Source organism: Camponotus vicinus, unplaced genomic scaffold (assembly GCF_025532165.1).
Source record: "Camponotus vicinus isolate PSW18456_S1 unplaced genomic scaffold, iyCamVici1.0 SCAF_3, whole genome shotgun sequence".
Classification (NCBI taxonomy): domain Eukaryota; kingdom Metazoa; phylum Arthropoda; class Insecta; order Hymenoptera; family Formicidae; genus Camponotus; species Camponotus vicinus.
This window is the reverse complement of record NW_028141967.1, coordinates 22,121,756-22,144,329: the sequence shown is the minus strand read 5'-3', so window position 1 is coordinate 22,144,329 and position 22,574 is coordinate 22,121,756. Positions and strand designations below refer to the sequence as shown.

Here is a 22,574-nt window from a genome sequence, read left to right as displayed (position 1 = left end):
GCTAGAGTTAATCCAAAATTATCTACTTCATACAGTTGTTATGATATAACTTAGGTTTTTTTCACTAAAACCACAACACAATTGCACGTCCGACCTCGTAAGATTATCGGTTAGAAAAGATGAGTCGAAACTTTCGATTGCAACATGCTTGATGGCCGTTATCCAAACGTGGATGAATGTAGTCTATCGAGAGGTCTAAGCAATATTGTAAAATTTTCTGTAGATCGAATAACTCCCACCACAGCCGACTAATAAAAATCGATTGTTATGTATTTCCGTCGCATAATTACTTCTTCGCATCTTTCATCAAAGTCGTGCAACAAAAACTTATAAACCGTTATCCCTCTAATAATTATAGCGATTACAAAAAAATAGCCACGAGGAGATATTCATGCGTTCTCTGTTCGCATCGCTTGATCGTTGTATGTCATTTACATTAAAAATGCAAGGCAAAGGTTCGCCACCATGTGAAAAACTCGAGCTCTACTCGACATTATAATTCCGTATAATTCAAATTGCACGATACATACAGTAAAATCGTAAATGTATATGCCATCTCTAATTATCCATTGTGGTTATCCGTATCTTTCTTCTAAAATACTAAAAACATTGAAGTTTAATCGCGATGCATTATTAACCAGCTTTTCTAAAAGTCTCTGAAGTCTCTCGCTACAATAATCTAAGGCAATTCCGTGTTATTTAACATTATTTGTCAAATATATCTACAATGCTGAAAAATACAACAGTAATTTCGTATATATTCGTAATAATATTTGGTTACTAACGTAATATATGTATACACTTAATGTAATATGTCATAAAATAAGAGAGAGAGATATATAAAATGAATGTTATAAAGTACTTTTTATACATATGCATATGTACATATAAATTTGTATATTTTCCTTATTATTTTTCACAAATTTTCCTACATAAGAATATTATATTTTATTAGGTAAAATAATATTTTAACATTAAATCTAAATTTAATTGTTAATTACATATAAATGATTTTATTTATATTTATCAATTTTGCTAAAATACATTTCGAATTATAAAATCTTCTTTTATCGAGATCCAAGTTTTGATTTATCGGAACTTGATGTGCTTTGGTAAACGACATATCTACTCATTTATGCCTCTTACTAAGAAAATCGTGTAAATGGTAGTAAAAGAAGTACTATATTCCTCTGCACGCGATGCCGCAAGCCACTTTTACTGCACAATGCACTCAATACATCGCATGTAACACCGACACATATGACGCTGATGCTTTCAAAATCTACAAAATTATATATATGAACAATTATGGCAAATATATTGCGATATAATATGAAAATGTCACTCGGTTGTCAAAACATCAGTCGTGATAAGAGTATACATACTATTACACTATCACGTGTTAGAAATAACTAGATTAATAACTAATTTAATTATCTGATTAAATTCTTACGTCGGTAAATTGTTGCAAAGAAAGATCCACAAACTTTCCGACTGTAAGTGTCAAGTGCTTCTGCGATCTTATAATCATTAGAAGAACATCTCGATTCTGGTTCGGATTCGATTCGTACCAAAGCGATTCATATGCCGCATCGCCGATCATTCTGCTCTGTAACATAACAAATGCTCTATAACATAACAAATTTTCATGGTAGCACAGCATCCATAGTAAGCTTTACAGCGCATGTTGCATACTAACTTTGGTGCTGAGGTATTCTCCGACGAAACAAAATATGAATGCGCCTAAGCAAATCGCAACATAAAATAACACGGATTTCACTAACACTATCGATCCGCCTGGGACACCGATTGACTAAAAATTTTGAAATATATCAATATATTGAAAAAGAGATCAAAATTTTGTTATTGCAGAGTACTTACAATCACAATAAGAAATCCTAGACAACAGATAACTAGAATGTTTGACACAAAATGTATCAATGCGATGCTTGAAAAGAGGCCCTCGATGTTGTTGCAGAACGAGATGATCTTCTGATGACGAACAATCAATCTTTTCATAATTCCTTTGGCGGCACCTTGCTCGATATTCTTCCGCGTGATTTCATTTAATTTTTGCTGCACTACATCGATCTGTCCACAGACGTGAAGTACCTAAATATTATCATATACGTTCGGTTCAATTTTACGCAGCATATAAGAAACACGAAAGCTGTCTGCGTAAAACTAATATTAATAATTTTTTTCTTAAATTTAAAAGAAAACAAAATACATTAAATTATTTGTTATTTGATTTCGACTAAGATTTCTCAGATTAAAGAAATAACACATTAATTATTAATACGTTATTGTTATTTTATTTCAGTTAAGATTCTTTTTATTGGTGTCATGTCATATCAATTTTTGTTTGCAGAAACATCGATGAGTTATAAAAAGGACTTACTAGTACTTATTAGTAAGGAATTTAACACGCCTTCTGTACTAGCCGTGCTTATCTGGTGAATAAACTGTGTAACTAGAATAGCAATATATATTGATGTGCTCTTGATTTCGAAAGGCAATTCCATTTTAACAAGGAGCTCCCGAGCATCGGTCTGATTACTACTCTTATACCTAATTAAAGCACCACTAGCGTAGACGAATACAGACATGGCGTACATAGTGATTATTAAGTTGGACAACCGATGAGAAAGGTAAGTAACTCTGGTCATTGTGTACTTTTCGGAAACATCGTGTCTCTTCCAGTCCTCCACTACGCACGCTATGATTTCGTTCAGCAGACTATAATACATTTTTTTTATAAAATATTAAAAATTATATAGAGCAACATATATTATTTTACGAAATATTATCAGAAATCAAAGCAGAGTGTAAAATTTATGTGAATTAGAAATTATATTTTTATAATTTACAACCTCAAATCTAGAACATGAAGACCAGAGAATTTGCTCGTTTTGCAAATCGTACTTAGTTACGAGAAAGCTTACTGAGCGTTGAACGTGAAAATAATCAGCTTGATAAACAGAAGACTGTCAGCCAGAGTTATGCTCAATACGTCCATCAGGATAAAAATATCCTCTTCGCCGAAATGCATAATCAAATATCGATATTGAAAGATCTGAAACATTGCTAATGAGGATAGGCACAAAATTCGACGCAAAATTGCATATGACGTGTGGAGCCATACACCGATTACGCGTAGACCGAATTCCACGGACTGACACACGGTATTCATCGTGCTCATCTCGATACACATCGAATCGGAATAGGTCAGACACTAATATTAACACGATTTTCTCTCTCCCTTGTCGATTTACAATACGGATAGGACTATAATATAGAAGGAAACAAGGCTCATGCTAGCTCGAAATTATCTATTACTTATATGATTGTTATATTATAATATAACTTGAGTGTTTTTTCACTGAAATCATAACGCGTTTGCACGTCCAATCTTGTAAGATCATCGATTAGAAAAAAAGAATCGAAACTTTTGGTTGTAGCATGCTCGATGTAACCGTAATATATTCAGGTTGAATATAGTCGGTCGCAAGCTCTAAGCGAGACTGCAAAATGTTCTATGGTTTCAATACTTTACTAACTCTCACCTCAACCAGTAACAATCGTTCATTACGTATTTCCGTAATTATTTCCATCGTAAAGTCGCATAAAGAAAAATTTATAAACCGATATCTCTTCAATGATTATAACAATTGCAAAAAATTGCTACGAGAAAACGTCTACATATTTTCTTGTGTTCTCATTGCTCGGTCGATGTCTACCGTTTGCATAAAAAAAATGCAAAATAATCGCTTACTATCATGTGAACAAAAAACTGAAAGACTCGTTATAATTCCGTATAATTTATACGGAATATACCATACTCCGCATTATAATTCCGTATAATTTAAATAGCACAATGAATGATACGTATAATCAGATATGACAAATGAAAAGACTAATTCTAATTATGCATCCACATTTTTTTTAAAGACGATTAGAAACTTGGAAGATCGCACATGATGCAAATGGTTATCAAATAACTCCTCTAAAACTAAAGTCTCCTCGTGATGACAACGTAACGCAGCTTTGTGCCATTTAACATGAATGAATCATTGTCAAATATATATGTTGTACTATGCAAAAAATACATTCCGTAAACACTATTTTCTCAACATAATACTTTACATATAAAATTGGACAAAGAGGTAATATAAAAAAATAATTTTATATAAAACATTTTATATATTTCTGTACATATTTATGTACTTGTAAATTTTTTTCATTATTTTTCAAAATCTTGATAAAGAATCTCATAATTTATAAGGTAAAATGTTATATTGACATTAGATAACTAATTTTTGTAATTAATTAAATGTTTTTATTTTTATTTTAACAGAATTAATAAAATACATCTCAAGTCAAAGAATCAAGTATCTTATTTTATCAGAACTTGATGAGTTTTTATTTCTATTTCTCTATATGTGTCTACGTCTCTGACTAACAAGAAAATCGTGTAAATGGTTGTAGGTAATAAAAGAGTATTATGTCCCTTTGCACGCAAAGCTGTAAGCGGCATGTAATGCACGATGTATGTCAATACATCGCGTGTAACACCGATACATATGATGCTGAAGCTTTCACAATCTACAATATGATACATACGATGAGCAATTACGGCAAACATACGCGAATATTATGCAGCATGACGAGAGAACGTTAATCGGTTGTCAAAACATCAATCATGATAAAATCCTATATCCACGCAATTATAGCCCTTAAAAGAATATCTAGATTTTTCATAGCCAATTCTATTATCTCACTAAATTCTTACATTTGCGAATTGCTGCAAAGAGAGATCCGCAAATTTTCCAACAGTGAGTGTCAAATGTTTCTGTGACCTTATAATCATTAGAAAAACATCTCGATTTTGATTTGAGTTCGATTCGTACCAAAGCGATTCATATGCCGCGTCGCCGATCATTCTACTCTATAATGTAGAAATAATAATTTTTCATCGTAAAACAGCGAAAGGTACAGATAGGTATTTATAATTCGTATACATACTGACTTTTTTGTGCTGAGATACTCTCCGACGAAACAAAATATAAATGCGTCTAAACAAATTGCAACGTAAAAAAACACGGATTTCGCTAACACCATCGTTCCACCTGGTACTCCGATGGACTAAAAGTTTTAAAATATATTTTGTCTACTGAAAAAAGATTTATTTCGGTATTACAGAGTATTACTTACAACTACAATAAGAAATCCTAAACAACAGATAATCAAAGTATTTGATACGAAATAATGCGATGATTGAGAAGAGATTCTCGATATTTTTGGATAACGAGATAATCTTCTGATGACGAATAATCAACATCTTCATGATACTTTCGGTAGCACCTTGCTCAATATTCTTCCGCGTGATTTCTCTCAACTTTTGACGTACTATATCGATCTGCCCACAAGCGTGAAGCACCTAAATAAACACAATTCGCGCATGATTCAATTTTACACTCCAACTTGATGCATAAAATTTCTTTCGTATTATTACTTTATTTCTCAAATTAAAAAAAAAACAAATAGCATATTAATTATTAATTTATATCTGTTATTTTTTTAATCTCAGTTAAAAATTTTTTTATTATTATATTTTATTATTTTTTATTATTATATTTTTTATTATACATTTTTCCGTGTAAAAACCGATAAATTATGAAAAAGACTTACTAGTGTTATCAGCAAGGAATTTAACACACCCTCCGTACTAGCTGCGCTCGTCTGGTGAACAAACTGTGTAATGAGAACAGCGATATACACTGATGTATTTTTGATTTCGAAAGGCAATTCCATCTTAAGAATGAGCTCTCGAGCATCGTTCTAATTACTATTCTTATACCTAAACAAAGTACCGATAGCATAAAGAAATACCGACATCGCGTATATAATGATTATCAAATTGGAGAATCGACGAGAGATGTAAGCTATTCTGGTTATTCTGGTCATCGTGTATTCTTCAGAGAGATCGCGTCTTTTCCAATCCTCGACCACGTGCACTATGATTTCATTCAATAAACTAAAATGAATTGAAGAAATATTGAACGACATATATACACTACCGCTCAAAAGTATTTGGCCACCCTTAATTTAAGAGAAAACTCGAAAACGAAATTGTGTCTATTGCCTTTCATCGATGTTTACTGTTTATGCGCTAACGGAAAGTCGTTCTTAATAGCTATATTATAAATATCACTTCATGTTTACTAACAGATAGCTACAAAGCCAAATAAGGTATTTATGGCTCTTTTCCTAGAATGAATACTTTTAAGTTTTTACTACAAAGGCGCGTGTTTCATGGAATTTTTTTGTTTATTTGATATTTTAGAATGTAACGGATATAGATTTGCGTCAGTTATCTGCTGCCATTTGAACAGAAAACACATCTCTCGACGCATATTTTGCAAAAATAATTTTCTGTTTTTTTTCTTCCACGTGATATTAAAATCTGTTTTTTTTCTTCCACGTGATATTAAAATAATCTATAAATATATAAATGGTATATATTTAATATATAGATGGTATATAATGGTAATATATAGATTAATATAAATGAATGATTTTTATTTATTTATAGTCATTTAAACACAATTTACCTAGGTGGCCAAATACTTTTGAGCGGTAGTGTATATATAGAGTTGCAACACGGATTATTTCGCAAAATATTGTTACGAATTGAAGCAGAGTGTAAAATTTTTAGATATTAGAAGTTGTATTTTTACAATTTTTTAAATTTAGATGTAAAATATGAAGCACTGGTATTTGCTGGTTTTGCAAATCCTACTATACTTAGCTGCGAGAAAGCTTACTGAGTATTGAACGCGAAAATTATCAACTTGAGAAACACAAGGCTGTAAGATATAGTTCCACTCAATACATCCATCAGGATAAAAAGATCCTCTTCGTCGAAATGCATGAACAAATATCGATATTGAAACGTTTGAAATATTGCCATCGAGGATATGCATAAGATTTGGCGCAAAATTGCGTATGACGTGTGGGGCCATATGCCGATTGCACGCAGACCGAACTCCACGGAGTGACACACGGTATTCATCACGGTATTCAAGCCCACATCGTTATTCATAGAATCGGCATAGAAATCAGACACGATAGCATTAAACTTACTCTACTCTCTTTCTCTTTCTTGTCAGTTTACATTGTAAGGATAAAAATATATTTTAAAAGGGGCTCACACAAAACTGGCTCTCGCCAGGAATTATTGCTATGATGTAACTCAAGTGTTTTGTTGTTACCGTACGTTCAATCTTGTAAAATTATCAAAAGCAACTTTCGATCACATGTTTTATATAACTGTAATCCAGTCGTGACTGACTATCGGTCGAGAGGTCTGAGCGAGACTGTAAATTTTTCTATAGATTTATTCGAATAACCCCCACCTTTGCTACATCTAACCAATAAATATCGTTCATTACGTATTTCTGTCGCGTAATTATTTCCATCTTGAAAGTCGTGAAAAAAATATGTAAACCGAGATCTCTTCTATTATAGCGATTGCAAAAAAGGAACATCCACGCGAAGACGTCCATGCATTTTCTTTTCTACTTATCGCTGTCTGTCATTTGTATTAAAAATGCAAAGTAATCGTTCACGTGCAGAAAGACTCGCGCTGTACTCGGCATTATAATGCCATATAATTCAAATTGCATGATAGACGGTACACACGATTGAATAACGTAAATGGAAAATGCAAATTATCTATCATTGTTATTCGCATTTTTTTCTTAAAACAATTAGAAACTTAAAAAATTAATCGCCATACGTTTTCAACTAACTTCTCTAAAACTGAAGTCTCTTTTCTTTAATATGGACTAAATATTATTTGTCTGCAATGTTAAAAGAAATACAATTGCAATTTCGTAGACATATTTTCCCAATATTTTCTAGCAACGTAATGGAATATTACATATATATATATAACGTATAAATATATATAGGAGAAAGGGGCAATATGTAAAATTAATTTTATGTAGTATTTTTTATATGTGTGAATGTGTACTTATATGTACTTATATATTTGTATGTATATATTTCTCTTATTATTTTTCAAAAATCTCCCTAGACAATTTTATATTTTATAAGGTAAAATGATACTTTGACATTGGATAAATTTAATCATTAATTAAATATTTTTATTTTGATTTTATCAGAAATACATTTCGATTCAGGGAATCAAATATTTTGTTTTATTAAAACTAGACGTGTTTCAATAAACGACATCTCTGCTCATTTATACATGGCTCTTACTAAGAAAATTGCTAATCGTGTAATTGGCGGTAGTAAAAGTACTATTTCCTTCTGCACGCTAAGATATAATATATGTTAGGGCTTTAATACATCGCGTGTAGAACCGACATATACGACGCCGAAGCTTTCACGATCTACAATATGACAGAAACAATTACCATCGTACGTATGTATGTATCATGCCACGCCAAGTGATTGTAAAATGTTATTTGGTCGTTAAAACATCATTATATCTTCACATCCTACGCACAAATAAAACGTGCCTTTATTTTTTCATTCTTATTATCACATTAAATTCTTACGCTAGCAAATTGCTTCAAGGAAAGATCCATGACTTTTCCGACCGTAAGTGTCAAGTGCTTCTGCGATCTTAAGATCATGAAAAAGATATCTCGATTCTGATTCGGGTTTAATTCGTACCAAAGTGATTCATAGGCGGCGTCGCCGATCATTTCGCTCTACAATTTTAAATTAAATCTTTCTCACATGTAACACAGCATATATCGTGTTCGATATATTCGTTAAATAGTATATACTGACTTTCATACTGAGATGTTCCCCGACGAAACAAAGTACAAATGCCTCCAAGCTGATAAGAATATAAAATAATACGGATTTCACTAACACCGCCGATTCACCCGGTACACCGATAGACTGAAATTTTCAAAAATGCCTTGCATCCCGAAGAGATTATGTCACTTCACTGTACTCACGATCACAATGATAAATCCCAGACAGCAAATAACCAGAGTGTTCGATACGAATTGTATCAGCGCGATATTCGAGAAAAGCGCCTCGATGTTCTTGGACAGCGAAATAATTCTCTGATGTCGGACGATCAACGTTTTCACGATGCTGTCACTCGTACTTCGCTCGATGCTTTTTCGGGAGATTTTACTCAGTTTTTCTCGCACTATATCAATCTGTCCACCCACGTGAAGAACCTAAACATCACGAAATGCAGTCAATTCATTTTAACATTTAACGAAAACAACGAAAACAAACATTTTCATTTTGTATATTTAATGTATAGACTTTAATATCTCTAGATTTTTAATATATTATAAGTTACTAAATTTTATTATTTTTCTATCTCTTACATATTTCTAGTAATTTCAAAGAGAGGAATTGGAGATATTATTAGATAATTTTCTATAATTAGTTTGATTCAATTATTTATTTTTCACAAACAAAATAATTATTATTTACTATTTATTGATAAATTTCTGAAATAATTTAAAAAAATTTTTAAATTTCTCATTTTTTACATTATATTGCATTTATATTTTTCAATAATTTTCAGAAACATTGACGTTTTCACGAGAGATGCACTTACCAATGTTATCAGCAAGGAATTCATGACACCGGCCATACTAGCCGCACTCGTCTGATGAACAAACTGTGTAACGAGAACAGCCATATATACCGATGTGCTCTCGATTGCGAATGGTAACTCCATTTTGAGGATGAGCTCCCGAGTGTCAGTTTGATTATCGTTTCTGTGTCTTAACAGAGTACCAGTCGCGTAAAGGAACACCGACACCGCGTGCGAGACAATTATAAAGTTGGAGAAACGACGAGATATGTAGGCTATTCTGGTCATTGTGTAATTATCTGAAACTTCGCGCTCCTTCCAATCGTCGACCATGACTGTTATAATTTTGTTCAGCAGACTATAACGGATTATTTGAAGAAATATTGACTGATAAAGATGTATGAAGCATTGGAGTTGATACAAATCGAGCAAATGTGCTGAATATAAGAAATATATAAAAATTTCAAATCGTATTTCTCGCGTTTGGCAATTTCGAATCTAGGATGTACGATCCAGCGTGTGCTTATATCACGACTTGGACTTAATCCTGTGCTCAGTGTACATCCTATATAGTGTATATACGAAGAAAGCTTACCTCGCATTGAACGCAAAAATAATGAGCTTGACAAGCAGAAGACTATAAGTAATTGTTGCGCTTAGTACGTCCATGAGGAGCGGTAGATTCTTCTCGCCGATGTGCATAATCAAATGCTGATACTGAAAAGTCTGAAACACTCCCATCGAGAATATACAGAAGAATCGTCGTAAAATTGCGTACGATGTGCCCGGCCATACGCCAACCGCGCGCAAACCGAATTCTACGGAACGACACACAGCTCTCATCGATTCTTTTCCGTTTCTCATTGACTCAATCGAATGAAAGCTAGCTTTGCAATATAATAACACAGTACGATTTATCATTATTTGTATTTACTCCATTTTTTTCTCAGTTTAAATGTTGTAACACTATAGTCTACAAAAGACACATGTTTGCATTAACATAAAATTGTCTAATATTTAATGCAAACAATTGACAATGTTGAAACTCGAATACGAGGTTGCATCGATGAAATGGCAAATTTTTGTATAGTTATCATTTAAAAGACGAGCGTCAAAATTTCCAGCTGCACGCGCTCGATAATCTTATTTTAGTTGTGGTTGGTCGGGAGGTCTCAATAAGACTGTAAAATTGAGCAATCAAGTGACTCCCACTTCAACCGAACATTCGACCAATAGAAATTACTCATTGCTTATTTCCATCACATTTCTTTTTATCTTTGAAATAAAAGTTATAAACCGATGAACCGATAATTGACGGGGTTGCAAAAAATAAAAAAGAAAAGGGAGACACAGATGCTCGAGCAAGCTTTATTATCAAGCTGCTGTCCGTTATTTGCATTAAAAATGCAAATGAAATATTCTTCATCACGTAACAGGAAAACCTGGAAGACCTGAAACATGCTCATCATCATGATCTAAATAGCATGGTTGATGCATGTAGTCAGATATTATAAACGTGAAAAGAAACTGACTTTGAATGTGGTTGCTCGCATTTTTTCTTTAAGAATGAAAGAAACGCTTCAAAGATCGATCTCAATCTCACCGAACTTCTCTAATATTAAAAGCTGTTTGAAGAAAAGCTGATTGAACGCAATCTGGAATCACTATCATAACTACTATTTGTCAAATATATATATATGTTTTTATTATAACACACATACATAAAGATTATTATTTCACGAACGATAAGCGTTGGAAATCTTTCTTTTCTTATCTTTGAGTTTTCAACAATGTGTGTGTGTTCTATGTGCAACTGTGTGCTTCGTTTAAAAAAGCAATGCGAGCAAAATAAGAAGAAACGCAAATTCTACGAAATGCTCGCAAAATACTGCGAGGTTGAAAAGTTTCATTGTTGGGGGAACATATTGTAGGGGATCGTGAGACAGAAGAAAGACGATGACACATCGCAGCAATTTGTCGCGACGAAAAGATCAGTATGAGGATCACAGTTGGTTACAAAGAAGATCGAACAGTGCGCTTAATTACAAGCTTGCAAAAGTTAAACAATTAAATTTATATCGATATTAATGTTAATATAATTGATTTTAATATTGATTATATTAATATTATGAAAACATGTTACAGTACTATTATAATATCTTTTACATATACATATGTATATATATATATATATATATATATATATATATATATATATATATATATATATATATACTCATATATTTATATAATATATATAAATTGTAATTTTATTCCAAGAATCCAGAATTCAATTTTCAGACTTTTAACTTTTTGCATTTTTATGTTTACACTCATCAATTGTCTAGATTACCACTGGATTCGAATTATTAATGCAAAAGATTGACATAAGACGTCCCTCGGTGATTAAATCGAGTTTTTGTTTGAATCCTTTTATTTTGACATTTACCGAATTCAGTAAAATACAGATGGAGAAGATCAATATTGCAATTATAATTTTGTCTCTATGCATTGCAAAAATTATCGCGAATCGATGCTCTTCAAATGATATATCCACTGCTTTTCTTCGCATGCGTAATTTAATGTGAAACTTCGTTTCCGAATAGGAGGATTATTAATCGTGTAAATGACTGGGACTAGTAATAATAGTATATCCCTTTGCATGAGAAGAGATATAAGCGGCGCATGCGAAGCACACGTTGGAGCTTTCAATACATCGCGTGCAACACCGACACATACGACGCCGAAGCTTTCACAATCTGCAATGATAGAAGCAATTACGGCCGTCACGAAAGAGAACGGTTATCAAAATGTCATTTATGATAACATTCTAAATGTGAATTTTCCTGGTCATTTTCAGTACATTTTGCTAAGTTCTTACATCGGCAAATTGCTTGAGGGAGAGATCCGCGACTTTTCCGATGGTAAGCGTCAAGTGCTTCTGCGATCTTATTATCATTAAGAGGATATCTCGATTCTGACTTGGACTCAATTCGTACCAGTTTGATTCGTACACCGCATCTCCGATCATTTCACTCTGAATCGCACGATAAATTCCTTTTGAAAGGATAGCATTGCAATATCTGCATCATAGTATAGTTTATACTGACTTTCGTACTGAGATACTCTCCGACGAAGCAATATATGAATGCCTCCAAACTCATAACGATGTAAAAGAATACGGACTTTATCAACATCATCGAACCACCCGGTACACCGATCGACTGTAATTTTCGAATGCTTTGTATCTTTCGAGCAAGTTGCGTTACTTTATTGTACTCACAATCACGATGAGAAATCCCAGACAACAAATAACCAGAGTATTCGATACGAATTGTATCAGCGCAATGTTTGAGAAGAGGGACTCGATGTTCTTGGAGAATGCGATGATCCTCTGATGCCGGACAATCAGTGTTTTCATAATGCTTTGGGTGGCGTCTCGCTCGTCATTCTTTCGAGTAATTTCACTAAATTTCTGCCGTACTATATCAATCTGTCCACACGCGTGAAGAACCTGTGCACGTCAGCAATAGTCTCAATTAATTTAATTTAATTAAAGCATGAGAATGTTTCCTTATCATCTTTATTTTTATAGTATAATTTTATATTTACTTATTATATATATCATAATTTAATTTTATGTAATTAATATATAATAATTTATGTAATTAATATATAATAATTTTATGTAATTAATATAATATAATAATTATATAATAATTTAAATTTAAATTATATAATAATTTATATATAATATTTTATATAATTAATTATTGATTACATATCTGTTTACATATTTATTCGCATATATTTGAAATAATTTAAAACCACATGTAAATTCTCTTCTTCTGCATCTCATATCCAATAATCTTTTTTGTAATATTTTTTAAAATATTGGCACATAATGATAAAGCAACTGTACTTACCAATGTTATCAGAAAGGAATTCAGCACGCCCACCATAGCAGCCGCGCTCGATTGATGAAGGAACTGCGTAATGAGAATAGTCACATATATTGGTGTACTCAGCATCTCAATCTCGAAGGGTAACTCCATCTTAACGATAAGTTCTCGAGCGTCAGTTTGATTGTCACCCTTCTGCTTAAGAAGCGCACCAGTAGCGTAGAAAAACACTGATATCGTGTGCGAGAAGATTATCATGTTGGAAAACCGACGAGAGATGTAAGCCATCCTAGTCATGGTATACCTGTCTAAAATGTTGCATTCCTCCCAGTCCTTGACCACGTGTTCTATGATTTCATTCAGCAGACTATAAGAATTATTTAAAGATACTGATTGATATAATTAATCGCACGCGATAAGAGATGACTCTTTTCGCGAAACATTATCGCGGTTGGATGAATCAAATTCTACTCGAAGAAGGAAATTTTCTTTTATAAGATTTGCAAAGTGGAGGAGAGGGTGTACTTATTTTACCGGATTTAAATTTGTGCTCACATTAGTATGTATCGCGACAGATGAGCTTACCAAGCGTTGAGCGCGAAAATAATCATTTTGATAAGTAGGAGGGTGTAAGCGAAAGTTACGCTTAACGCGTCCATGAGGAGCGTAAAGTCCTCCTGTCCAAAATTCACGATCGCGTACCGATATTGAAATATCTGAAATATCACCATCGACGATATGCTGAAGACTTCAAATAAGATTGCGCACGATGTACCCGGCCATACACCGATTGCGCGAAGACCAAATTCCACGGAGCGACTCACAGTAGTCATCGATTCCATTTCGTTCTTCATTGAATTTAAATAAGTCAGTTTTACGATTTCTCTTCTCTTTAACTCTCAGTTCTCAATCAATCGCGATTTATCATTAATTCTGATTAAAATTCCTATTTTCTTTTCTTTCTACATTATTGATATCCAGAAAGGGATATTAATTTGCAATACGTAGAATTATTTAATCTAACTATGATAAATGATAGAAGTTTAAATTTTTCGCGGAAACTATGATACGCTGACGATGTTAGATTTCGCAACGTCATGGATTAAAAAGCAAATATCGAAACATATAGTATGATAGTTCCGATTCAATTCACAATCAGTCGAGAAGTCTCAGTGAAACTGTAAAATTCTACTCAGCAATCGAGTAATCCCCACTTCGATCACGATCAGTCACGTTAGTTATTCACCGTATATTTCGTATTTTTTACTGTCTCTTAAAAGTCATGAGCAAAAATTATACACCGATGTCTCAATGATTGCCGCGATTATAAGAACAGACAGATAGGCAAGAGCCCTTGCAAGCATTGTTCGTTATTTGCATTAAAAATGCAAGACAAGTACGTGCGCTGAATGCACGACAGTAAAATGCGCGGAATACTTGGAACTTTCAAATGGCAAAAAGAAATGATAGGCGGGAATTGTGAAGCGTAAATTTATAAGGAGATATATATGAAAACGCGGGGGAGTGAGAGTTCCCCTGAGGAAAAATCCCTAGAAGATCCGTGCACGAAGACATCTATCTATAAAAAGTACGACGCAATTGTCAATTTTGTTAAGATATATTGATGTAGTTTTTACATGTGAAATTATATCTTATATATATTCTTGGAACGTCGTTCAATTGTTAGAATCGCAAGAGAATCGTTGCATTTCTTTCGTAATAGCTACAAATATACATGGAGGGGGTGTATTGCCTCTCTTCTATTATTTGCTATATCTTCAAGACATAGCATGCAGCACGGAGACATAAGATGCTGATGCCTTAATAATCTAAAAGAAACGAAAAATAGAGATTTGTTGTGCTTTATGCGAGACAAATTCTTTGTAGAAATGCAAGAAGAAATCTGATATAAAAATTTAATAAAACAAGAAGAAATTGGAACTAAACTATGTGTTTCTCATATATATATACTTGAAAAAAAATATACATATGTATTTTTTTATCAATCATTTATGAATTGAATTAATGGAAAGAAAGGAATTAATGCAACATGTATTTTTTTCGAAGTAAGTGCAAATTTTATATTGTCAGATACACAATAAAGGAAAACGCAATTCTCCGTATGCATCTTACTGTCGTAAAACGTTCTAGGGAGAGATCCATAAATTTTCCGATTGTAATAGTCAACTTCCTCTGTGATCTCAAAATCAATAGTAATAAAGTACGGCTTTGCGTAGAACTCAAATTGTACCACTTCGCTTCATATGCTGCATCGCCGATCATTCTACCCTGCAATGATTATTGAGTTTAGTTAGAATTATAATAGAAAAAAATATAATGCTAAGCTTAAAGTTTTTTTTTACAAAATACTCTCTAGATATAAATAATTTAATTGAAAAAGTACTATTAAAAAAATTTATTTTGATGCAGAAAGTTGTAAAATTGGCACGAAAATTGAATATGATTTTCCTCATATTATAATAATTGTGTCAAAGAATTGTTATGCTAATCGTGAACATATTATGAAATGGAATATATAATATCTTCACAAAAATAACATTCAAAATTTTATTTTTCGGACCTTAGCGCTGAGATATTCTCCTGCGTAACAAAAAATAAACGCTTCCAAAGTGATGACAACGTAAAAAAAGAGAGATTTGATCAGCATCGTCGAGCCTTGCGTATCGCCTATTGACTGCAACGTGATCGAAAATAATGCATGTCAAACATGAATCGTGAACGCAATGAGACTTTAAAACCCAGATATGAGTGCCATCAATTATTTTGGATACTCGAATATCGAATATTTTGACATTTTATTGCATATCGAGGAGCCGTCAGTATCAAATGTAGAAATGTTCAATGTATATAACAGCAATCTGATACTATTTGCATTTATTCGCGCATTCCATAAAGCAATTACTCACCGTTACAATTAAAAATCCGAGGCAACAAATGACTAAGGTGTTCCACAAAAATTGCATTAGGGCTATATATGAAAAGAGAGTCTCAATGTCGGCGGATAGCGCGATAATTCTCTGATGTCGACGTATTAGTGTCTTGATGGTCGTGGTTCGCAAGTCGAACACGTTGTCGTCTGAGGAAATTTCTTCCCACCCTCGGCGCATTATATCGATTTGACCACCTACGTGAAGAATCTAAAAATAGCGGTCAACGCCCTGCAGTGTGTTCTCGATATCACCGTGACTCAACGCAAAGAACAGCTTTACGCATACAAAAGGTTCATCAATGTAAGAGTAATATAAATTAATAAGAGGGAATTGAAATATCTCTCTTGTATAATTAAATTCCTATAATTAATAAAATTACAATTTTTGAATGAACAGAAGAAAAATGTGTGTATAAAATGTATGTGTAACATATTATATAATTATAAACTTTTATTAGAAAAGAAACTAAAAGCAGAAAAGTTCATATTGAATTTATCGATTAAACTCAGCATAGAGCGCTTTTCATTATCCATAAATGAAATAAATGAAGTAAGTTATTAATCGCGTGGATAATACAGGATATTCATTATCTCGAACAATGCGACGCAACAAGCGAGGAAATCCAATTGATTTATTTTGTGATTTATTTTATTATTCTGCTAAACTCTTTGTATAAATTATGCATTTCTATCGCGCGGTATAATTACGCGATATAGCGTAATACATATTAATTTAATCACGAATAATTTAGAAATTAGATTTCAATTTGTCTCTAGAGAAATTTTTAACGAAATAAATTATTTATAAATTAAATTATTCTCTCTTTTGCACTTCCGAACAAATTTGCTTAAACGAAAAAAAAAACGCCATTAGTCATGAAAAATCTCACAAAAAAGTAAAAAGATGGTCTCTTCACGTCTTTTTTTTTCCTTTAGATCTATGTCGATTTATTCACTCACCAGCGAGACAATTAGGGCGTTCAACACGCCGACTATCGTGGCTGCCGCGAGCTGATGAAAAAACTGCGTGACCATGACTACCTCGTAAACGGGGGAGACATTAGACTCGAAGGGTAGTTCCATTTTGAGAAACAACTCCCGCGCCGGCACCGCGAGCTGCACATCATTGACCTCGTCGTCATCGGTCTCGTCGGCATGGGCGACGAGTACGCCGGTGCCGTAGAGAAACACTGACATAGAGTAAAGACCGATGATCAGGTTGGAGGACCGATGCGAAACGTAGACCGTCCTCGACATCGAGCAGACGGCCCAGTCGGTCGCACACTCGCTTCGATCGCGAGCCATCATCGTCAGGATATCGTGGAATATCCTACAAAAAAGTGTTTTGTCAGAAACAAGGATGACGAATAGTGTTTTCGCGGTAAGTCTCATTAATTTTCATATAACAGAATATCCTCTATTTTCACGATTTTTGATATATATTAAATTACTGTACGATACACGCGTGAAATATGACATATATACATAATCGCACGATCTGATTGTTATTTAATTATATTTCTTGCATAGCATTATTTTTTTATATTTATTATATTTAATTATATTTAATTATATTATTTAATTATTATTTATTTAATTATATTTCTTGCATAGTTTTATTTTATCTTGATTTTTCTATCCTAGTTTTTTTCAGTTAATTTGTGTGTCGTTCTCGCGAAATAAGGGCTCACCGTCGATTGATCCAAAATATTGTAAGTTTCAGCAGCAGCAGACTGTAGGACATCGTGGTGCTCAGACCATCCATGAGATGCGACAGATCGTCGGTGCGGATATGTACGACGAAATAGCGATACTGAAAAGTTTGCGCCATCATAAGAGTGATCATCCAAAAAGCGCGATGAAGGAAAGCGTAGGACGAATCGGGCCAAACCCCGATCACGCGGAGACCGATCTCGATCGAACGACTAACAGTGCCGCCGAGGATGATCGAATCGATCTTCGAGTCCATTCTGTTCTCGAATAGAAACGCTTCCGACCGAAATGTCCCTTTACATCGATATCTCCGTCGAGAAGCCGACCGTGTATCTCGTGCAGAGATATCGAACACATGGATGAACACGCGAGATGAACGCGAGTGAATACGAGAGGATTACGCTGCGCGTACCGATCCCCCACCTTCGACGTGAGCCAATAGGAAATATCCGCAAAATATTCCCGACCGAGCGAAATTGCTGGTCGAGCTTGCAACAATTAAGTAAGATAAGTGCAGGTATAGATAACGAGCAAGAAAAAAACGCTCGATTCCTGGGATCATCATCCTAAATTTTAAAAATTCAAGAACCATGCACGAGACCTTCGGGAAGATCCCAGCAAGATAATGGTTGGATAGATCGAGACGCTTTAAAATGATAAAATGTAGAGAAAATGAACCATCCGATAACGGGGAAAGTTAAATTGATATGTCCGGACCGTCGGTACGACGAGGGATAATTATTTACAACAGGTATATGTCATTTAGTGAGCGTGAGTGACGGCAAAAACGGAACTACGATGTGCGTATAAATTCAATTTCATATAAATTTATAATAATTTGTTATAATAATTTGTTTATTGTCTATAATAATTTTAAATAATTTGTTTTCTTCTTATAAATATAAAAAATTGAGAATTAAAAGTTACTTAATAAAAATTTAATAAAAAATTGAGAATTAAAAGTTGCTTAAAAAAATCGCACTTTACTAACGTCATAATACGAAATAAATTGAATATATAGAATATGTTTGAAAATATCTTTCGAACGTCGAGATGGATCGAGATTTTCTCCTAAATAATTATGATATTGTATATGTCTGTCGAAAAAGAGAATTTATTTTTCTATTAATTTATTTCTACTATTTATGTCTTCTTTTATACAAACTTTATTTTTTTATATATAAGTATGAAAGAGAACAACTTCCGCCCTTTTCAGACAAGCTACATATAATGCTACACTTGTTACTGTCCGATACGTCAGTAACCACGATGGATGCGCTTGGCACAAGTAATTGTTATCTGTTGGTCTCTCGTTTAATACATCGCGTGCAGTACTGACATATACGAAGCGGATGCTTTCATCACCTGGTCGAAATAAAACGATAAATTTCATTCGTGTAACAGACCGCGTGAGTATTTTATATTTTCCGCCCCTTAATAAACATTAAAAAACTCGACGTTCTATCTTGTTCTAGCACACATCCACGAGGCGAAGAATTCTTACGGTCGTGAATCCTTCCAGAGAGAGATCCATAACGTTTCCGGCGGTGATGGTCAATCTTTTTTGCGATCTTAATATCACAAATAATATAATCCGACAATCGGCAGGTGTCATGTAATACCAGAGCGACTCGTACGCTGCATCGCCAATCGATTTGCTCTGAAAAAAAAACAGCGAAGAATGAGAGATAAAAATTTATTGACTTCATCTGAATTAGATTTTGAATGCAACAGCCGTTCGAAAGTTTCTACATACATTTGAGAAGCGCAAGAAAAATTGGAAAAGAACCGTAAGACTATGAAGACATATTGAACTGGTTCGACCATGAAAGAATAAAATATAATATTGTATATGTAAAATATAAAATATCCTGTGCGAACCTTGGCGCTGAGATATTCTCCAACGAAGCAAAAGATAAAGGCTTCTAACGTTACGGCGACATAAAAGATAGCGGATTTCAATAGTACCTCGGTACCTCCGTCCTTGGCGAGAGACTTTGGCGAAAAAATCGGAAAAAATACGCGAAAAATTTAGTTTAAAGTTATAAATTGTGGTCACGATTAATTAAATGATACGATTTACGCTTATAATCGTGAAGCCGATGCAACAGATAACCACAGTATTCGACAGAAACTGCATCAGAGCGATGTCGGAATAAAGTTCCTCGATATTATCCGAGAACGTTATTATCCTTTGGTGTCGAGTAATCAGAAGCTTGATACTCGTGACAATCGAATCGCGCTGTGAGTCTTCATCGCAGCAAATCGCTAATAAATCTCGACGAAGAATATCGATCTGCCCACTCACGTGAAGTACCTAAATGCAACTATTAATATAAATCTGCCAAAGATAAGCTTTCGAACCATTATTAACGAAAATTCTCTTAAAGAAATATTCAAATAAAAAGTAAATATAATATAAAAGAATACAACAAAATATAAAATATATACAGGATCAGAAAGAAGCACAAAAATCAATTTCAACTAACGTTTGTGAAGAGAAACATCCTTTAAACTTGTATTATAAGCAAAGGATAAAATTGATGTAGAATCACGTCTATTTTTCATCGGTGAAACTCACCAGCGTGATGATCATGCAATTTATCGTGGCAGTTAGAGCGGCGACCGATACCACGTGAAAGAACTGAGCGACCGCTAGAAGCTCGAAGAACGGTGAGGCGTTAACCTCGAAAGGAAACTGCATCTTTAGAGGTAGTACTCTCAAACTATCGTTGAAATTCTCTTCAAGGCTTGTCGAACGTCGCGTAAAACTGGTCGCGGCGTAGCAAACCGCGGCGGTGGCATTGATGCTGATCAACACGTTCGAGCAGCGACGTGACAGATTGGCATTACTCGACATGGTGTGCAACATCGATCGGTCGTGATTAAGAACGTCGCTCCAATCCTCGTCCATTGCTAGCAGGATATCGTAAAATATCCTGTAGGAAATCGCTCGCGTATTTCGCATTATAAAAGAGAGAAAGAGAAAACTGTTGTCCTTAACTGTTCAAAGAACTTCTCCCTACCTACGATGCGACCAGAGAGAGATCAACTTTAGGAAACTGAGACTGCAAGCCAACGCGATGCTGAGCGCGTCGATGAGATTCGAGATGTCGTCGATGTCGAAATGATCGAAGATGTACACGTACTCAAAGTACATAGCGACCACTATACTCGTCATGAACGTGTACCAAGTGAAGGTTCCGTATGGCAAGCCCGGCCAGATCCCGACGAAGCGGAAGCCGAACTCGACGGAAGTGCTAATGGAAGTCGCGCGCATTATCTCGCATAGAATCGGAGAATAACGTTTCTCGATGTCGGGAAGTTGGACGATTACTGCGTGAACGACGCTAGTCGGAAATTAAGCATGAGTTTCGGCGGGACTATAACTTCAGGAATCGCACTGAATTACGCGAGGCGATGATACGTCGACTATGCGTTATCGGCCATTATCGATCATTCGCAATTATACGCTTATTTTCCTGCCGTGCAACGGCAAAAAAACGTATTACATTTGCTCGATAATTACGGATTATTAGAAAGAAAAAAAAATATAATTTGTGGAGACATATAATATACTGAAAGCGAATGGGAAGAGAACATGAATTATTCACTTAGAAAATGCGGAGGGTCTGAGACATCGCGCATACGCAATAGTACATACAGCCATCGCAAGACTTGAAAAGTACGAGAGCAAAGAAGAAAGAGGGCCTGGGAGAAAAAATTATGGGGTTTCGTGAAAAGATTTAAGCAATGTTTTATATACATTATAATTTACTTGCTCTTTAAAGAAAAATTCATATGAATTATATTTGTCATTAATTAATTAAATATTTCACTATATATCTTATATTGCACAAAAGATTATACATAATGCTCTAACTTATATTATAAGAAAATTTGTTAATTTATAGTTACATTTAAAAATAATATAATTTAAAAGGAACTCGTATTTTTGGATAAAATATATAATTTCCAGTAAATAATTCAAGTCTTCAACAGATATATTACGCGAAATAAAAGCATGTATTGCATTTTATTACAATAATTGATTTACTTTAAGAAATAATTTTTGACGCGCAATTTTTTATTTCTTTTTACAATCAATTTTATAAAACAAATAAGCAACAATTCTTTCACGAATAACTAATGCATTGCATATGACGCATTGCATTAATATACAATTTATACGAAGCACAAATTTACATGCATATAAAGAGTATGTGTGTGTGTGTGTGTGAATTACTATTATAAATATCTTATCTTGCGAATACCGTATATATAGTTATACGAAAGCTACAGAATAATTTGCATCGTAAACTGTTTACATAGTCATCTCTGTGAAGTTTGTTCGAAACATGTTTAATATCCATGAGCAGCATTTTGTGTGGGTAGGGATGAATCTTAC

General features: G+C 33.9%; 5 protein-coding genes and 1 pseudogene across 6 annotated transcripts; all 6 read right to left on the bottom strand.

Moving 5' to 3' along the window:
• Window positions 1-975: 975 nt before the first annotated feature.
• LOC145968919 (uncharacterized) lies at window positions 976-7,080 on the bottom strand (annotated as a pseudogene). Its single transcript, XR_014437924.1, has 8 exons — window positions 6,828-7,080; window positions 5,692-6,037; window positions 5,215-5,440; window positions 5,030-5,145; window positions 4,793-4,946; window positions 1,882-2,112; window positions 1,454-1,813; window positions 976-1,282 (listed from the first exon to the last, which is right to left on the bottom strand). The product of XR_014437924.1 is annotated as an uncharacterized LOC145968919 (transcript).
• Window positions 2,385-3,214, bottom strand: LOC145968291 (uncharacterized). Its single transcript, XM_083093668.1, has 2 exons — window positions 2,946-3,214; window positions 2,385-2,739 (listed from the first exon to the last, which is right to left on the bottom strand). The coding sequence occupies exons 1-2, from the start codon at window positions 3,212-3,214 to the stop codon at window positions 2,385-2,387; spliced, it is 624 nt and encodes a 207-aa protein (XP_082949794.1).
• Window positions 7,081-8,228: 1,148 nt separating the features above from the next.
• On the bottom strand, window positions 8,229-10,465 carry LOC145968944 (4-vinylanisole receptor-like). The gene is made up of 5 exons (XM_083094834.1): window positions 10,197-10,465; window positions 9,623-9,959; window positions 9,000-9,230; window positions 8,827-8,940; window positions 8,229-8,744 (listed from the first exon to the last, which is right to left on the bottom strand). Exons 1-5 carry the CDS (start codon window positions 10,463-10,465, stop codon window positions 8,577-8,579), a joined length of 1,119 nt encoding a protein of 372 aa, XP_082950960.1. The 3' UTR covers window positions 8,229-8,576.
• A 1,533-nt stretch (window positions 10,466-11,998) lies between these two features.
• Window positions 11,999-14,423, bottom strand: LOC145968925 (odorant receptor Or2-like). Its single transcript, XM_083094815.1, has 6 exons — window positions 14,089-14,423; window positions 13,528-13,870; window positions 12,885-13,115; window positions 12,712-12,825; window positions 12,483-12,638; window positions 11,999-12,360 (listed from the first exon to the last, which is right to left on the bottom strand). Exons 1-6 carry the CDS (start codon window positions 14,355-14,357, stop codon window positions 12,310-12,312), a joined length of 1,164 nt encoding a protein of 387 aa, XP_082950941.1. The 5' UTR covers window positions 14,358-14,423; the 3' UTR covers window positions 11,999-12,309.
• An 858-nt stretch (window positions 14,424-15,281) lies between these two features.
• Window positions 15,282-18,486, bottom strand: LOC145968927 (4-vinylanisole receptor-like). The gene is made up of 6 exons (XM_083094818.1): window positions 18,145-18,486; window positions 17,414-17,783; window positions 16,431-16,661; window positions 16,085-16,198; window positions 15,637-15,792; window positions 15,282-15,332 (listed from the first exon to the last, which is right to left on the bottom strand). Exons 1-6 carry the CDS (start codon window positions 18,420-18,422, stop codon window positions 15,282-15,284), a joined length of 1,200 nt encoding a protein of 399 aa, XP_082950944.1. The 5' UTR covers window positions 18,423-18,486.
• Window positions 18,487-19,480: 994 nt separating this feature from the next.
• Window positions 19,481-21,562, bottom strand: LOC145968937 (4-vinylanisole receptor-like). Its single transcript, XM_083094829.1, has 6 exons — window positions 21,193-21,562; window positions 20,748-21,105; window positions 20,250-20,483; window positions 20,048-20,161; window positions 19,671-19,826; window positions 19,481-19,531 (listed from the first exon to the last, which is right to left on the bottom strand). The coding sequence occupies exons 1-6, from the start codon at window positions 21,444-21,446 to the stop codon at window positions 19,481-19,483; spliced, it is 1,167 nt and encodes a 388-aa protein (XP_082950955.1). The 5' UTR covers window positions 21,447-21,562.
• Window positions 21,563-22,574: the final 1,012 nt, after the last annotated feature.